The following is a 12,457-nucleotide window of genomic DNA, read 5'->3' as shown; positions in this document are numbered from 1 at the left end:
ATGACAAATCTGGTAGCACCCTGCAGAACAATGGCATCCAGAGGCGCACCCTGCCACACGACGCCATCCGGCGGCACCCTGCCGCACGACGCCAACTAGCAGTACCATGATGAAACACCAGCTAATATACAGTCCATATAATAGAAACTACTACCAGGATGTGTAGAAGATGCCTGCAGAATCCTCATCACCGTGCAGATAAATCTCCAGTGTTAAGCTGAGCTGGCTTCTGCAATGCACAGAGAACTGCAGACGTTTGCCCCCCAATTACCGCTCCACCCCAGGACCCCCGCACCCGTCACACTGCTGCATTATTAATGTACACATCCAGGAACGTCATCAGTCTCCCATTTATAAATCCGCCGTCCGTGTGGAGCGTCCTGTAATCACTGACATTCTCGCTGGTTCAGGCCACGTGTCACATTAATGATGTCACGTACAGGATGACCCCCCTGGGCAGGTGCTGGGCAGCGGGCATCAATGCCATCCCCTCGCCCACCCGAGCCTACAGGCCATAGTCACCGAAGAGCAAATACGCCGGGTGCGACCCTGTCACACCGGATGAATGTGCCGCGCGGGGTCCTGGACGCCTCGGGGGAGGGAGCAGAGATTTACATTATATATATAAGGGAGTTTTAAGTCATTTTCTTTTCATACTTTTATATACTTTCTTTTGTTTTCCTTCCAGCATCCGGTCGGCTCGATCTGTACAATTTGTGATGCGAATTTAAACGAAAGAATTCTCACCAATTCCCCATTGTCATCACCCCGCTCCTATCACCCAATCCTACCGGATATCGAAATCAGAGCAAAGTGCGAGCACAGAGAAGACAGACTTCAGATCAGATCTGTCTGTGAGGCTTGTGGGTGCAGCAGGAGCCCGGCCCCACAGCTCTGCAACAACGTAAGACAAAGGCTGCCCCACAGCTCTGCAACAACGTAAAACAAAGGCTGCCCCACAGCTCTGCAACAACGTAAAACAAAGGCTGCCCCACAGCTCTGCAGCAACTTAAAACAAAGGCTGCCCCACAGCTCTGCAGCAACTTAAAACAAAGGGTGCCCCAGAGCTCTGCAGCAACGTAAAACAAAGGGTGCCCCAGAGCTCTGCAACAACGCGAGACCGAGGCTGCCCCAGAGCTCTGCAACAACGCGAGACCGAGGCTGCCCCAGAGCTCTGCAACAACGCGAGACCGAGGCTGCCCCAGAGCTCTGCAACAACGCGAGACCGAGGCTGCCCCAGAGCTCTGCAACAACGCGAGACCGAGGCTGCCCCAGAGCTCTGCAACAACGCGAGACCGAGGCTGCCCAGAGCTCTGCAACAACGCGAGACCGAGGCTGCCCCAGAGCTCTGCAACAACGCGAGACCGAGGCTGCCCCAGAGCACTGAAACAACGCGAGACCGAGGCTGCCCCAGAGCACTGAAACAACGCGAGAGCGAGGCTGCCCCAGAGCACTGAAACAACGCGAGAGCGAGGCTGCCCCAGAGCACTGAAACAACGCGAGAGCGAGGCTGCCCCAGAGCACTGAAACAACGCGAGAGCGAGGCTGCCCCGCAGCTCTGCAACAACGCGAGAGCGAGGCTGCCCCGCAGCTCTGCAACAACGCGAGAGCGAGGCTGCCCCGCAGCTCTGCAACAACGCGAGAGCGAGGCTGCCCCGCAGCTCTGCAACAACGCGAGAGCGAGGCTGCCCCGCAGCTCTGCAACAACGCGAGAGCGAGGCTGCCCCGCAGCTCTGCAACAACGCGAGAGCGAGGCTGCCCCGCAGCTCTGCAACAACGCGAGAGCGAGGCTGCCCCGCAGCTCTGCAACAACGCGAGACCGAGGCTGCCCCGCAGCTCTGCAACAACGCGAGACCGAGGCTGCCCCGCAGCTCTGCAACAACGCGAGACCGAGGCTGCCCCGCAGCTCTGCAACAACGCGAGACCGAGGCTGCCCCGCAGCTCTGCAACAACGCGAGACCGAGGCTGCCCCGCAGCTCTGCAACAACGCGAGACCGAGGCTGCCCCGCAGCTCTGCAACAACGCGAGACCGAGGCTGCCCCGCAGCTCTGCAACAACGCGAGACCGAGGCTGCCCCGCAGCTCTGCAACAACGCGAGACCGAGGCTGCCCCGCAGCTCTGCAACAACGCGAGACCGAGGCTGCCCCGCAGCTCTGCAACAACGCGAGACCGAGGCTGCCCCGCAGCTCTGCAACAACGCGAGACCGAGGCTGCCCCGCAGCTCTGCAACAACGCGAGACCGAAGCTGCCCCGCAGCTCTGCAACAACGCGAGACCGAGGCTGCCCCCCAGCTCTGCAACAACGCGAGACCGAGGCTGCCCCCCAGCTCTGCAACAACGCGAGACCGAGGCTGCCCCCCAGCTCTGCAACAACGCGAGACCGAGGCTGCCCCGCAGCTCTGCAACAACGCGAGACCGAAGCTGCCCCGCAGCTCTGCAACAACGCGAGACCGAGGCTGCCCCCCAGCTCTGCAACAACGCGAGACCGAGGCTGCCCCCCAGCTCTGCAACAACGCGAGACCGAGGCTGCCCCCCAGCTCTGCAACAACGCGAGACCGAGGCTGCCCCCCAGCTCTGCAACAACGCGAGACCGAGGCTGCCCCCCAGCTCTGCAACAACGCGAGACCGAGACTGCCCCCCAGCTCTGCAACAACGCGAGACCGAGGCTGCCCCCCAGCTCTGCAACAACGCGAGACCGAGGCTGCCCCCCAGCTCTGCAACAACGCGAGACCGAGGCTGCCCCCCAGCTCTGCAACAACGCGAGACCGAGGCTGCCCCCCAGCTCTGCAACAACGCGAGACCGAGGCTGCCCCACAGCTCTGCAACAACGCGAGACCGAGGCTGCCCCACAGCTCTGCAACAACGCGAGACCGAGGCTGCCCCACAGCTCTGCAACAACGCGAGACCGAGGCTGCCCCACAGCTCTGCAACAACGCGAGACCGAGGCTGCCCCACAGCTCTGCAACAACGCGAGACCGAGGCTGCCCCACAGCTCTGCAACAACGCGAGACCGAGGCTGCCCCACAGCTCTGCAACAACGCGAGACCGAGGCTGCCCCACAGCTCTGCAACAACGCGAGACCGAGGCTGCCCCACAGCTCTGCAACAACGCGAGACCGAGGCTGCCCCACAGCTCTGCAACAACGCGAGACCGAGGCTGCCCCACAGCTCTGCAACAACGCGAGACCGAGGCTGCCCCACAGCTCTGCAACAACGCGAGACCGAGGCTGCCCCACAGCTCTGCAACAACGCGAGACCGAGGCTGCCCCACAGCTCTGCAACAACGCGAGACCGAGGCTGCCCCACAGCTCTGCAACAACGCGAGACCGAGGCTGCCCCACAGCTCTGCAACAACGCGAGACCGAGGCTGCCCCACAGCTCTGCAACAACGCGAGACCGAGGCTGCCCCACAGCTCTGCAACAACGCGAGACCGAGGCTGCCCCACAGCTCTGCAACAACGCGAGACCGAGGCTGCCCCACAGCTCTGCAACAACGCGAGACCGAGGCTGCCCCACAGCTCTGCAACAACGCGAGACCGAGGCTGCCCCACAGCTCTGCAACAACGCGAGACCGAGGCTGCCCCACAGCTCTGCAACAACGCGAGACCGAGGCTGCCCCACAGCTCTGCAACAACGCGAGACGGAGGCTGCCCCACAGCTCTGCAACAACGGAAGAAGAAGGCTGCCCCACAGCTCTGCAACAATGCGAGACGAAGGCTGCCCCACAGCTCTGCAACAACGCGAGATGGAGGCTGCCCCACAGCTCTGCAACAACGCGAGACGAAAGCTGCCCTTCAGCTCTGCAACAACAGAAGATGGAGGCCGCCAACAGTTCTGCAACAACGGAAGACAGAGGCTGCCCCACAGCTCTGCAACAAAGGAGACAAAAATGGGGGCTGCCCCACAGCTCTGCAACAAAGGAGACAAAAATGGAGGCTGCCCCACTCTGGAGAGCCGCAGTCATCTGTAAGAGGAAATGGGACATATCAGGAGGAGATCACCTCCCGCACGTTCTCTACAAGCCTTCCATAAAACAACAGGGCAGACAAAGCGTTAAAATGTGACAAATTTATCAGAGTGGCTCGTACCAGGGGTAAATCTGGAGCAACTTTTTGAAAAGACGCAATTTACAAATCTGGCTTAGTTTGCTTAAAAGATAATCAGATGTCGATATGCCTGATCCTTGCTATCCCATAGATATAAGCAGGTGTTGCTATGCCTGATCCTTAGTACACCATAGTTATAAACAAAATGTCGATGTTACTGATCCTTAGTACCACACTGAGATAAGCAGATGTTGATATGCCTGATCCTTAGTACCACATAGATATAAGTAAATGTTGATATGCCTGATCCTTAGTACCACATAGATATAAGTAAATGTTGATATGCCTGATCATTAGTACCCCCAGAGATAAGCATCCCATGGAGAAAAGCAGATGTCAATGTACCTACTTCTTCATACCAAATAGAGATAAGCAGATGTTGATATGCCCGATCCTTAGTACCCCACAGAGATAAGCAGAAGTCAATATGTCTGATCCCTATTACGCTATAGAGATAAGCAGATGACGATATGCCCGATGGTTAGTACCATAAAGATAAGCAGATGTTGATATGCCTGATGTCGATATGCCCGATCTTTAGTACCCCACAGATATAAGTTGCTGAGATCTCGATTCACATAAATAGGAAAAATTCACCGGATTCTAAAAATACATTTCCATCTCATTAAGAATTCATGTGTAAGTAACGTCGGCCCCCCGGGGGGCTCCCGATTTAGAAAGCTTTTCGGCGTGCAGGAACCTCGCACCCATCTGCAAAGCAAACGCTGCGCGATTTATGGCGGATTTGTCTATCTCCTCACTTAACCCCTTCACGGACCGAAACGCGGTGAAAGCTCCCATCCCATCCCAGCGGCCCCCCCCCCCCCCCGGAGACTTCTGGGATGGAAGGGGTTACGGTGGGCGGTTGTGTAGAATGAAAAGTGACAGCTACAAGAACGTGGAGGTGATGAGTAATGCGAGGGCCGCGGCTGACGCTAAAAATAAAAGGCGTAGCAAAGAAAGAAAAAAAAAATGTCTGTTTCGAGGGATCAAACGCGCTGATTTCCGACAAGGCAAAATAATAAGGAGCGCTCGCCGCGGTTACAGAGCTCCGCTTCCCAATTAAAGCGTTGGCATGTTGCTACGGCAACAAGAACCCATTACTCGCCTTGTACTAAGCCCTGCGCTCGGTCGGGGGAGGGGCTTAGAAGGTAATCAGTCGGCCTCAATTAAAGGTTCTTGGGGTAATTACCCAAAAATGAGGATTCTGGGAGGAACGAGACGCAATCAATCCTCCCTTAGTCCTCGCGTCCCAAAGTAGAAGGATATAATGTAAAATCTATAGGACAACATGTCATCCCTTTAACGCGACCCTAAGCGGGCGAGGGGAGAGCGCGGAATTGGGGGGATACATTTTACGGCTTTTGGTGAACATACCAGTTTAATATATCCAGGGACTGTTCCAATTCTATGCTTTTTTTTTTTTATGACTGGGCACCTCCTCTTCATCTGCATTCTGCCAGCACTACAGGTGCCAGAATTTTCATTCTGGAGTTGTAGGAGGGGTATATTTTACGCCTTTTGTTGAACATACCAGTCTAATATGTTCAGGGACTGTCTCAATTCTTTGCTTTTTTTTTTTTTTTTTGACTGGGCGGCTCCTCTTCATCAGCATTCTACCAGCATTACAGGTGCCAGAACTTTCATTCTGCTCATTTCCAGGCATGTATTGCCCCAATAGTGTCCCACATTATAAAAACCACTCTTACAACCTGCCACAGTGAAGAGACTACAATAGTAACCCCTCATAACAAAGACCACTGTAACAAAGACCACCACTGTGGTCCAATAACTAAGACAGCCAGTGTCCTGCATTATAGACAGTCCAATAATGCTCCTTATTAGTGCACCCCCATAACAGACTGCCATAATAGTGCTGCAATAACAAGGATTCTGTATTGCATAGACCACCAGGGTACCCCCATAATAGAACCTGGACCACCTACACAAGCGAGTAAAATATCAAACCCTCTTCCAGCCTAGTCCATCAAAGAAGGAGCTATTACTACCCGAAGCCCCTTTTATAGTGTAGGCCACCCCGGTAAAGAAAATAACCTTACACCAGATAGTAAATTATCAACCGCTCTTATCTTAGACCCTCTAAGGGAGCATTACCCCCAGACCACCAGGGAATATAATATTAATCCAGTCATCTTGCCTGGACCATGCAGACTGGAGGAATTATCCCACATTAAAATTTCACCCTTCTTGTCTAGATCTTCAGGAAAGGGGCATTACCCTAGACCACCAGGGACAATACAAACCTTCTAGAGTATCCAGAGGGAGAGAACTTAAATACTGAGTAAATAAAATGTCCAATCGGTCACACGTCCATAATGAAATGCCCCTGCTGGAGGCTAGGATACAGAGACCAGCGGCTGGGGACATGGAAAACAGGGGCACAGGAGTGGCAGGGGACCGGTACAGTGAGCACTGCTCAGAAATACGGGATAGTCTTATGCAAAGTAGTAAAATATTACCTCCTCTTCCATTCTAGACCACCAAAGACGACTGCATTACTCTAGACCACCAGGGAACATAATATATTCTCCTCTTCTAACCTGGACCACCCAGATGTGGGGAATCGCCGGACACCAGAGAATAAAACATGTACTGGTATTTTACCCCAGACCCTGAATAACCCTAGACCACCAGGGAACATAATATATTCTCCTCTTCTGACCTAGACGGACGAAAGGTGGGGAATCGCCCGACACCAGAGAATAAAATATGTACTGGTCTTTTAGTCGAGACCCTAAGTAACCCTAGACCACCAGGGAACATAATACATTCTCCACTTCTAACCAAGACGGACGAGATATGGGGAATCACCCGACACCAGAGAGTAAAATATGTACTGGTCCTTTACCCCAGAACCTGAATAACCTTAGACCACCAGGGAACATAATACATTCTCCTCTTCTAGCCTGGACCACCTAAATGTGGTGAATCATCCCCAACACCAAAGAGTTAAAGATAAACAACTCTTCTGCCCCAGACCCTGCAACACCCTAGACCACCAGGGAACATAATATATTTTCCTCTTCTAACATGGACAGACAAGATGTGGGGAAAAGCCCGACACCAGAGAAAGTAAAATATGTACTGGTCTTCTACCCCAGACCTCGCATAACCCTAGACCACCAGGTAACCCAATATATTCTACTCTTCTAGCTTGGACCACCCAGATATTGGGAGTTGCTCTAAAGCAAAGCTTAAATATTTACTGGTCTTCTGCCCGAACCCTGAATAACCCTAGACCACCAGGGAACATAATAGTCTCCGGTTCTAACTTATACCACCCAGATTTTGGGAATTGTTCTTAAGCAAAGAGTAAATATGCACTGGTCTTCTGCCCCAGACCACCAAGAAATAAACTATTAATCCCTGCATAACCCTAGACCACCAGGGCACATAATGTATTCTCCTCTTCTAACCTGGACCACCCAGATGTGGGTAATCGCTCGACACCAGTGAATAAAATATGAACTGGTCTTCTACCCCAGACCCTGCATTACCCTAGACCACCAGGGCTTTTACTATCAACCCCTCTAGTATTGTATAACCTAGAAAGCCTCAATTACACGTTTCTTTTCTGTTCTTTAACCTCATCCCAGTATCTGCCGTACATGTTCGGAGGATGTCGGGCGTCAGTCTATGGAGCAGTCTCGGGGGCAGAGGGTTTTTTTTGCGCCGCACCTCCCCCTAGATTGGGGGGCGCAAACAACAAGCCCTCCGCTGGTCCATCTATGGAAATTAAAAAGAGAAAAAAAAAAAGTTTTGGGTGTTAAAAATTGTGACAAAACTATGATTTCTGTCTCTCGGAAGAAGGGAAGGAATAAAAATGAAAACGGAAAAAATAAAAAATTGTGAAGGGTTAAACTTTGAAAGCACTTTACGGGGTGAATGTGTAGACGTATGGAGGGGGCTCCGGCCCCCCGCGCTGTGCCGTTCGGCTTCGGGCAGAACATGGGGACGTGTCATGCAGATCCCCAGCCTTCTCATTAGGAGACATGTCCGCGGCGCTGTACCGCTGCTTCCATCGCTCCTTTCCTGCAGGCGAGTCATTAGCACCGCGACGAGATTCAGTTCCGAGCCGACAGATCTAAAAATACCGCCAAACCCATCAGCGGCGGAGAGAAGAGTCCGCATCCTCCCAGAGGAAAAGGGATAAACGCCGGATTGTTTATCTGCCCATCATGAAAGATTTATCCGTGTGTTATGTGGAGCCGCCCTTTAACCTTATCCTACACCCAACGTCCCGGTGACAGAAATACTCCCAAGCGTCTGTGTGATTGGTCCGGATGCTCCGGCGCTGGTACGGCGGCGTGCAGAAGTGTTATACCCCGGGCGCCCATCAGTAGTAGTATTACACAGACCGCCTGGCTCCAGGGGGGCGCACAAATCCTACTGGAAAGGCAATGACCGCACTCAGCTATGTCAGTGACATCAAAAACTTCAATCCTTTACACAGTGGCCCCAGACTGGGAGCCCCCCATGTGTTGCTTGTGGTGGTCTGCTCAGGTAAGCACATACCCATGGTGCCGTGGGGCCCCTGCTCTGCCACTCATTCTCTTGCGGGCCGTAGCCAGCAGGACGGTGATGGACACATACAACGTTGGCACAATAATGTCACCGCAATAAAGTCTGGTCAGTTGTTACTTTTTGGGGGGCACTCAGGAGGAAATATTACGATATAACGGGGGAGTAGAGCCTTAGCCGCCCAGTAAGGGGGCCGCTGGGGCCATAGCCGCCCTATAAGGGGGCCGCTGGGGCCATAGCCGCCCTATAAGGGGGCCGCTGGGGCCATAGCCGCCCTATAAGGGGGCCGCTGGGGCCATAGCCGCCCTATAAGGGGGCCGCTGGGGCCATAGCCGCCCTATAAGGGGGCCGCTGGGGCCATAGCCGCCCTATAAGGGGGCCGCTGGGGCCATAGCCGCCCTATAAGGGGGCCGCTGGGGCCATAGCCGCCCTATAAGGGGGCCGCTGGGGCCATAGCCGCCCTATAAGGGGGCCGCTGGGGCCATAGCCGCCCTATAAGGGGGCCGCTGGGGCCATAGCCGCCCTATAAGGGGGCCGCTGGGGCCATAGCCGCCCTATAAGGGGGCCGCTGGGGCCATAGCCGCCCTATAAGGGGGCCGCTGGGGCCATAGCCGCCCTATAAGGGGGCCGCTGGGGCCATAGCCGCCCTATAAGGGGGCCGCTGGGGCCATAGCCGCCCTATAAGGGGGCCGCTGGGGCCATAGCCGCCCTATAAGGGGGCCGCTGGGGCCATAGCCGCCCTATAAGGGGGCCGCTGGGGCCATAGCCGCCCTATAAGGGGGCCGCTGGGGCCATAGCCGCCCTATAAGGGGGCCGCTGGGGCCATAGCCGCCCTATAAGGGGGCCGCTGGGGCCATAGCCGCCCTATAAGGGGGCCGCTGGGGCCATAGCCGCCCTATAAGGGGGCCGCTGGGGCCATAGCCGCCCTATAAGGGGGCCGCTGGGGCCATAGCCGCCCTATAAGGGGGCCGCTGGGGCCATAGCCGCCCTATAAGGGGGCCGCTGGGGCCATAGCCGCCCTATAAGGGGGCCGCTGGGGCCATAGCCGCCCTATAAGGGGGCCGCTGGGGCCATAGCCGCCCTATAAGGGGGCCGCTGGGGCCATAGCCGCCCTATAAGGGGGCCGCTGGGGCCATAGCCGCCCTATAAGGGGGCCGCTGGGGCCATAGCCGCCCTATAAGGGGGCCGCTGGGGCCATAGCCGCCCTATAAGGGGGCCGCTGGGGCCATAGCCGCCCTATAAGGGGGCCGCTGGGGCCATATCGCCCTATAAGGGGGCACTCGGGCCATATCGCCCTATAAGGGGGCACTCGGGCCATATTCACCTTATAATGGGGCACATGTAGATGCTGACCAGCAAGGCCGCCACAGAGGCCGCATACAGACCAGTCATCGGCCTTTTCCTAGAGGCCCGGTGGGCAATGTCAGCTATGAAGGATGACAGGCAGACATGACAGTGAGGAGACGCTTGCAGCAGCGCTGATCGGCACTTACTCTTTTGTGATGATTCCCCGAGGGCCGGAGGGGACGACCGTTTTGGAATCGATGCCGTGCGTGTCCAGGATGTGTCGAGCCGCCGGACTCATGCGGAGCCTGAAATTAGAACAACATGAAATTTATTGATGAAAAGATAAAAGTGCGCGGCCCCCCGAGCCGCGGCCGGTACACGTGGGTCTGTTTATCTCCTCTGCTCCGTTTTTGACGAGTTAAAGGGGAATTACACTTTCATTCAAGCTGATCCCGTAAGCAGATTAGTGTGTGTTCGCCGGCCCCACGCCCGGGTCTGCGGATTAATTACAAGAGCAGCAACACCAGATCCCGGGGATCCATAGTAAACACAACAGTCATTTCCCTGTAGATTTAGATGCAAAACAGAAATTCCATTCACTGACAGCAAGCAGAGATCCTGATGACAATGAGAACTACAACATATTGCAGGTCGCAGCCACTGCCGTTCTGTGTCTGCAGCTCCTGTGCAGAACAATGCAACGCAATACATTTCATGGACTATAAACTTTTCAGGAGAGGCAGAAAAGTATAAGAAGTAACATGGCGGCAAATCTGGAGGGTCCGTCCGCTCTACTGACACATCTGGTTTAGGAAATTCTAACCATCTCATCTTAGAAACTTACACTCTGTTATTCCTCCTGGAAGCAGATTAATAAATTGACAGTTGCACAGTACTTTACTCCTGGACAATAGGGCGGGTCTCGAGACACGGCCCAATGAAGGCTGTCCAGAGGAGGAGGAGGAATAACAGACGAATAACGGAGGAGGAGGAGGAGGAGGAAGAGGAATAACAGAGGAGGAGGAATAACGGAGGAGGAGGAAGAGGAATAACGGAGGAGGAGAAATAATGGAAAAGAAGGAGGAGAAATAATGGAAAAGAAGGATGATGAATAATGGAGGAGGTGGAATAACGGAGGAAGAGGAATAACGGAGGAGGAGGAAGAGGTATTAACGGAGGAGGAGGAAGAGGTATTAACGGAGGAAGAGGAATAACAGAGGAGGAGGAATAACAGAGGAAGAGGAATAACGGAGGAGGAGGCAGAGGAATAACAGGAGGAGGAAGGGGAATAACAGGAGGAGGAAGGGGAATAACGGAGGAGGAGGAGGAGGAGAAATAACGGAGAAGAAGGATGAGGAATAACAGAGGAGGAAGAGGAATAAGAGAGGAGGTGGAATAACGGAGGAGAAGGAAGAGGAATAACGGAGGAGAAGGAAGAGGAATAACGGAGGAGAAGGAAGAGGAATAACGGAGGAGAAGGAAGAGGAATAACGGAGGAGAAGGAAGAGGAATAACGGAGGAGAAGGAAGAGGAATAACGGAGGAGAAGGAAGAGGAATAACGGAGGAGGAGGAAGAGGAATAACGGAGGAGGAGGAAGAGGAATAACGGAGGAGGAGGAAGAGGAATAACGGAGGAGGAGGAAGAAGAGGAATAACGGAGGAGGAGGAAGAGGAATAACGGAGGAGGAGGAAGAGGAATAACAGAGGAGGAGGAAGAGGAATAACGGAGGAGGAGGAAGAGGAATAACGGAGGAGGAGGAAGAGGAATAACGGAGGAGGAGGAAGAGGAATAACGGAGGAGGAAGAGGAAGAACAGAGGAGGAAGAGGAAGAACAGAGGAGGAAGAGGAAGGAAGAGGAAGAACAGAGGAGGAAGAGGAGGAACGAAGGAGGAAGAGGAAGAACAGAGGAGGAGAAGGAAGAAGAAAGAAGGAAGAAGAAGAACATTTCCAAGAGGAATAAAGGGAAAAACATAATGCAAAGTTCCCAACAAAAAACACTTAAGAATTGTTACTTTTTGGGGAGTGGAAGTATTTCCCGATTGTGACAATAGGCAGAAGACAAGTCGTTATTGTAAATCTCTGATCACTTTGTGTAAAGCCTCTGTGCAGATCTCTGTGTACTGATGAGCAGGGGGTGAATACGGAGGAGTCGCCGCCCTCCTGACTTGTCTGTTCTAGTAAACATTTGTATTCTCTGTGAAATAACATTTCTAGAGCATCTACGGTGGAAACAACTATGCTGTCCCTCTGTTATTCTTCCTGGAAATACATGAAAAAACTGACAATTAGATCTTATTTCACCCTTTGATAATGGGGTATGACGTTATACACCCTGATACGGTGTAATCCCAGGAGGAATAACAAAAAGTTCTTTAAAAAAAAAATGCTTTATTATTGTTCATTTCTGGGGAATACATAAGAAGCCAATGCCAGAGGCTCGTCCTGAATAATACCAAGAATTACATCCAAGTCGATACACGTCTACACGGAAGAATGAAGACACATGAAGACGGATTAGAGCGC

The 12,457-nt window shown here is 53.7% G+C and overlaps 1 protein-coding gene across 1 annotated transcript in view; it reads right to left on the bottom strand.

The window, feature by feature from the left end:
* The window catches only part of PDHX (pyruvate dehydrogenase complex component X), a 61,361-nt gene that overhangs the window by 22,210 nt on the left and 26,694 nt on the right, over window positions 1-12,457 (bottom strand). Inside the window, exon 5 of the mRNA XM_073658130.1 lies at window positions 10,140-10,238. Coding sequence (XP_073514231.1) covers window positions 10,140-10,238 — 99 coding nt within the window. The remainder of the gene's footprint in view (window positions 1-10,139; window positions 10,239-12,457) is intronic.

The sequence above is a fragment of the Phyllobates terribilis genome, unplaced genomic scaffold (assembly GCF_046119375.1).
Source record: "Phyllobates terribilis strain yellow unplaced genomic scaffold, ASM4611937v1 Scaffold_13__5_contigs__length_258822181, whole genome shotgun sequence".
Taxonomy (NCBI): Eukaryota; Metazoa; Chordata; class Amphibia; order Anura; family Dendrobatidae; genus Phyllobates; species Phyllobates terribilis.
The sequence above is the reverse complement of the archived record's forward strand: the minus strand, read 5'-3'. Positions and strand labels throughout refer to the sequence as shown.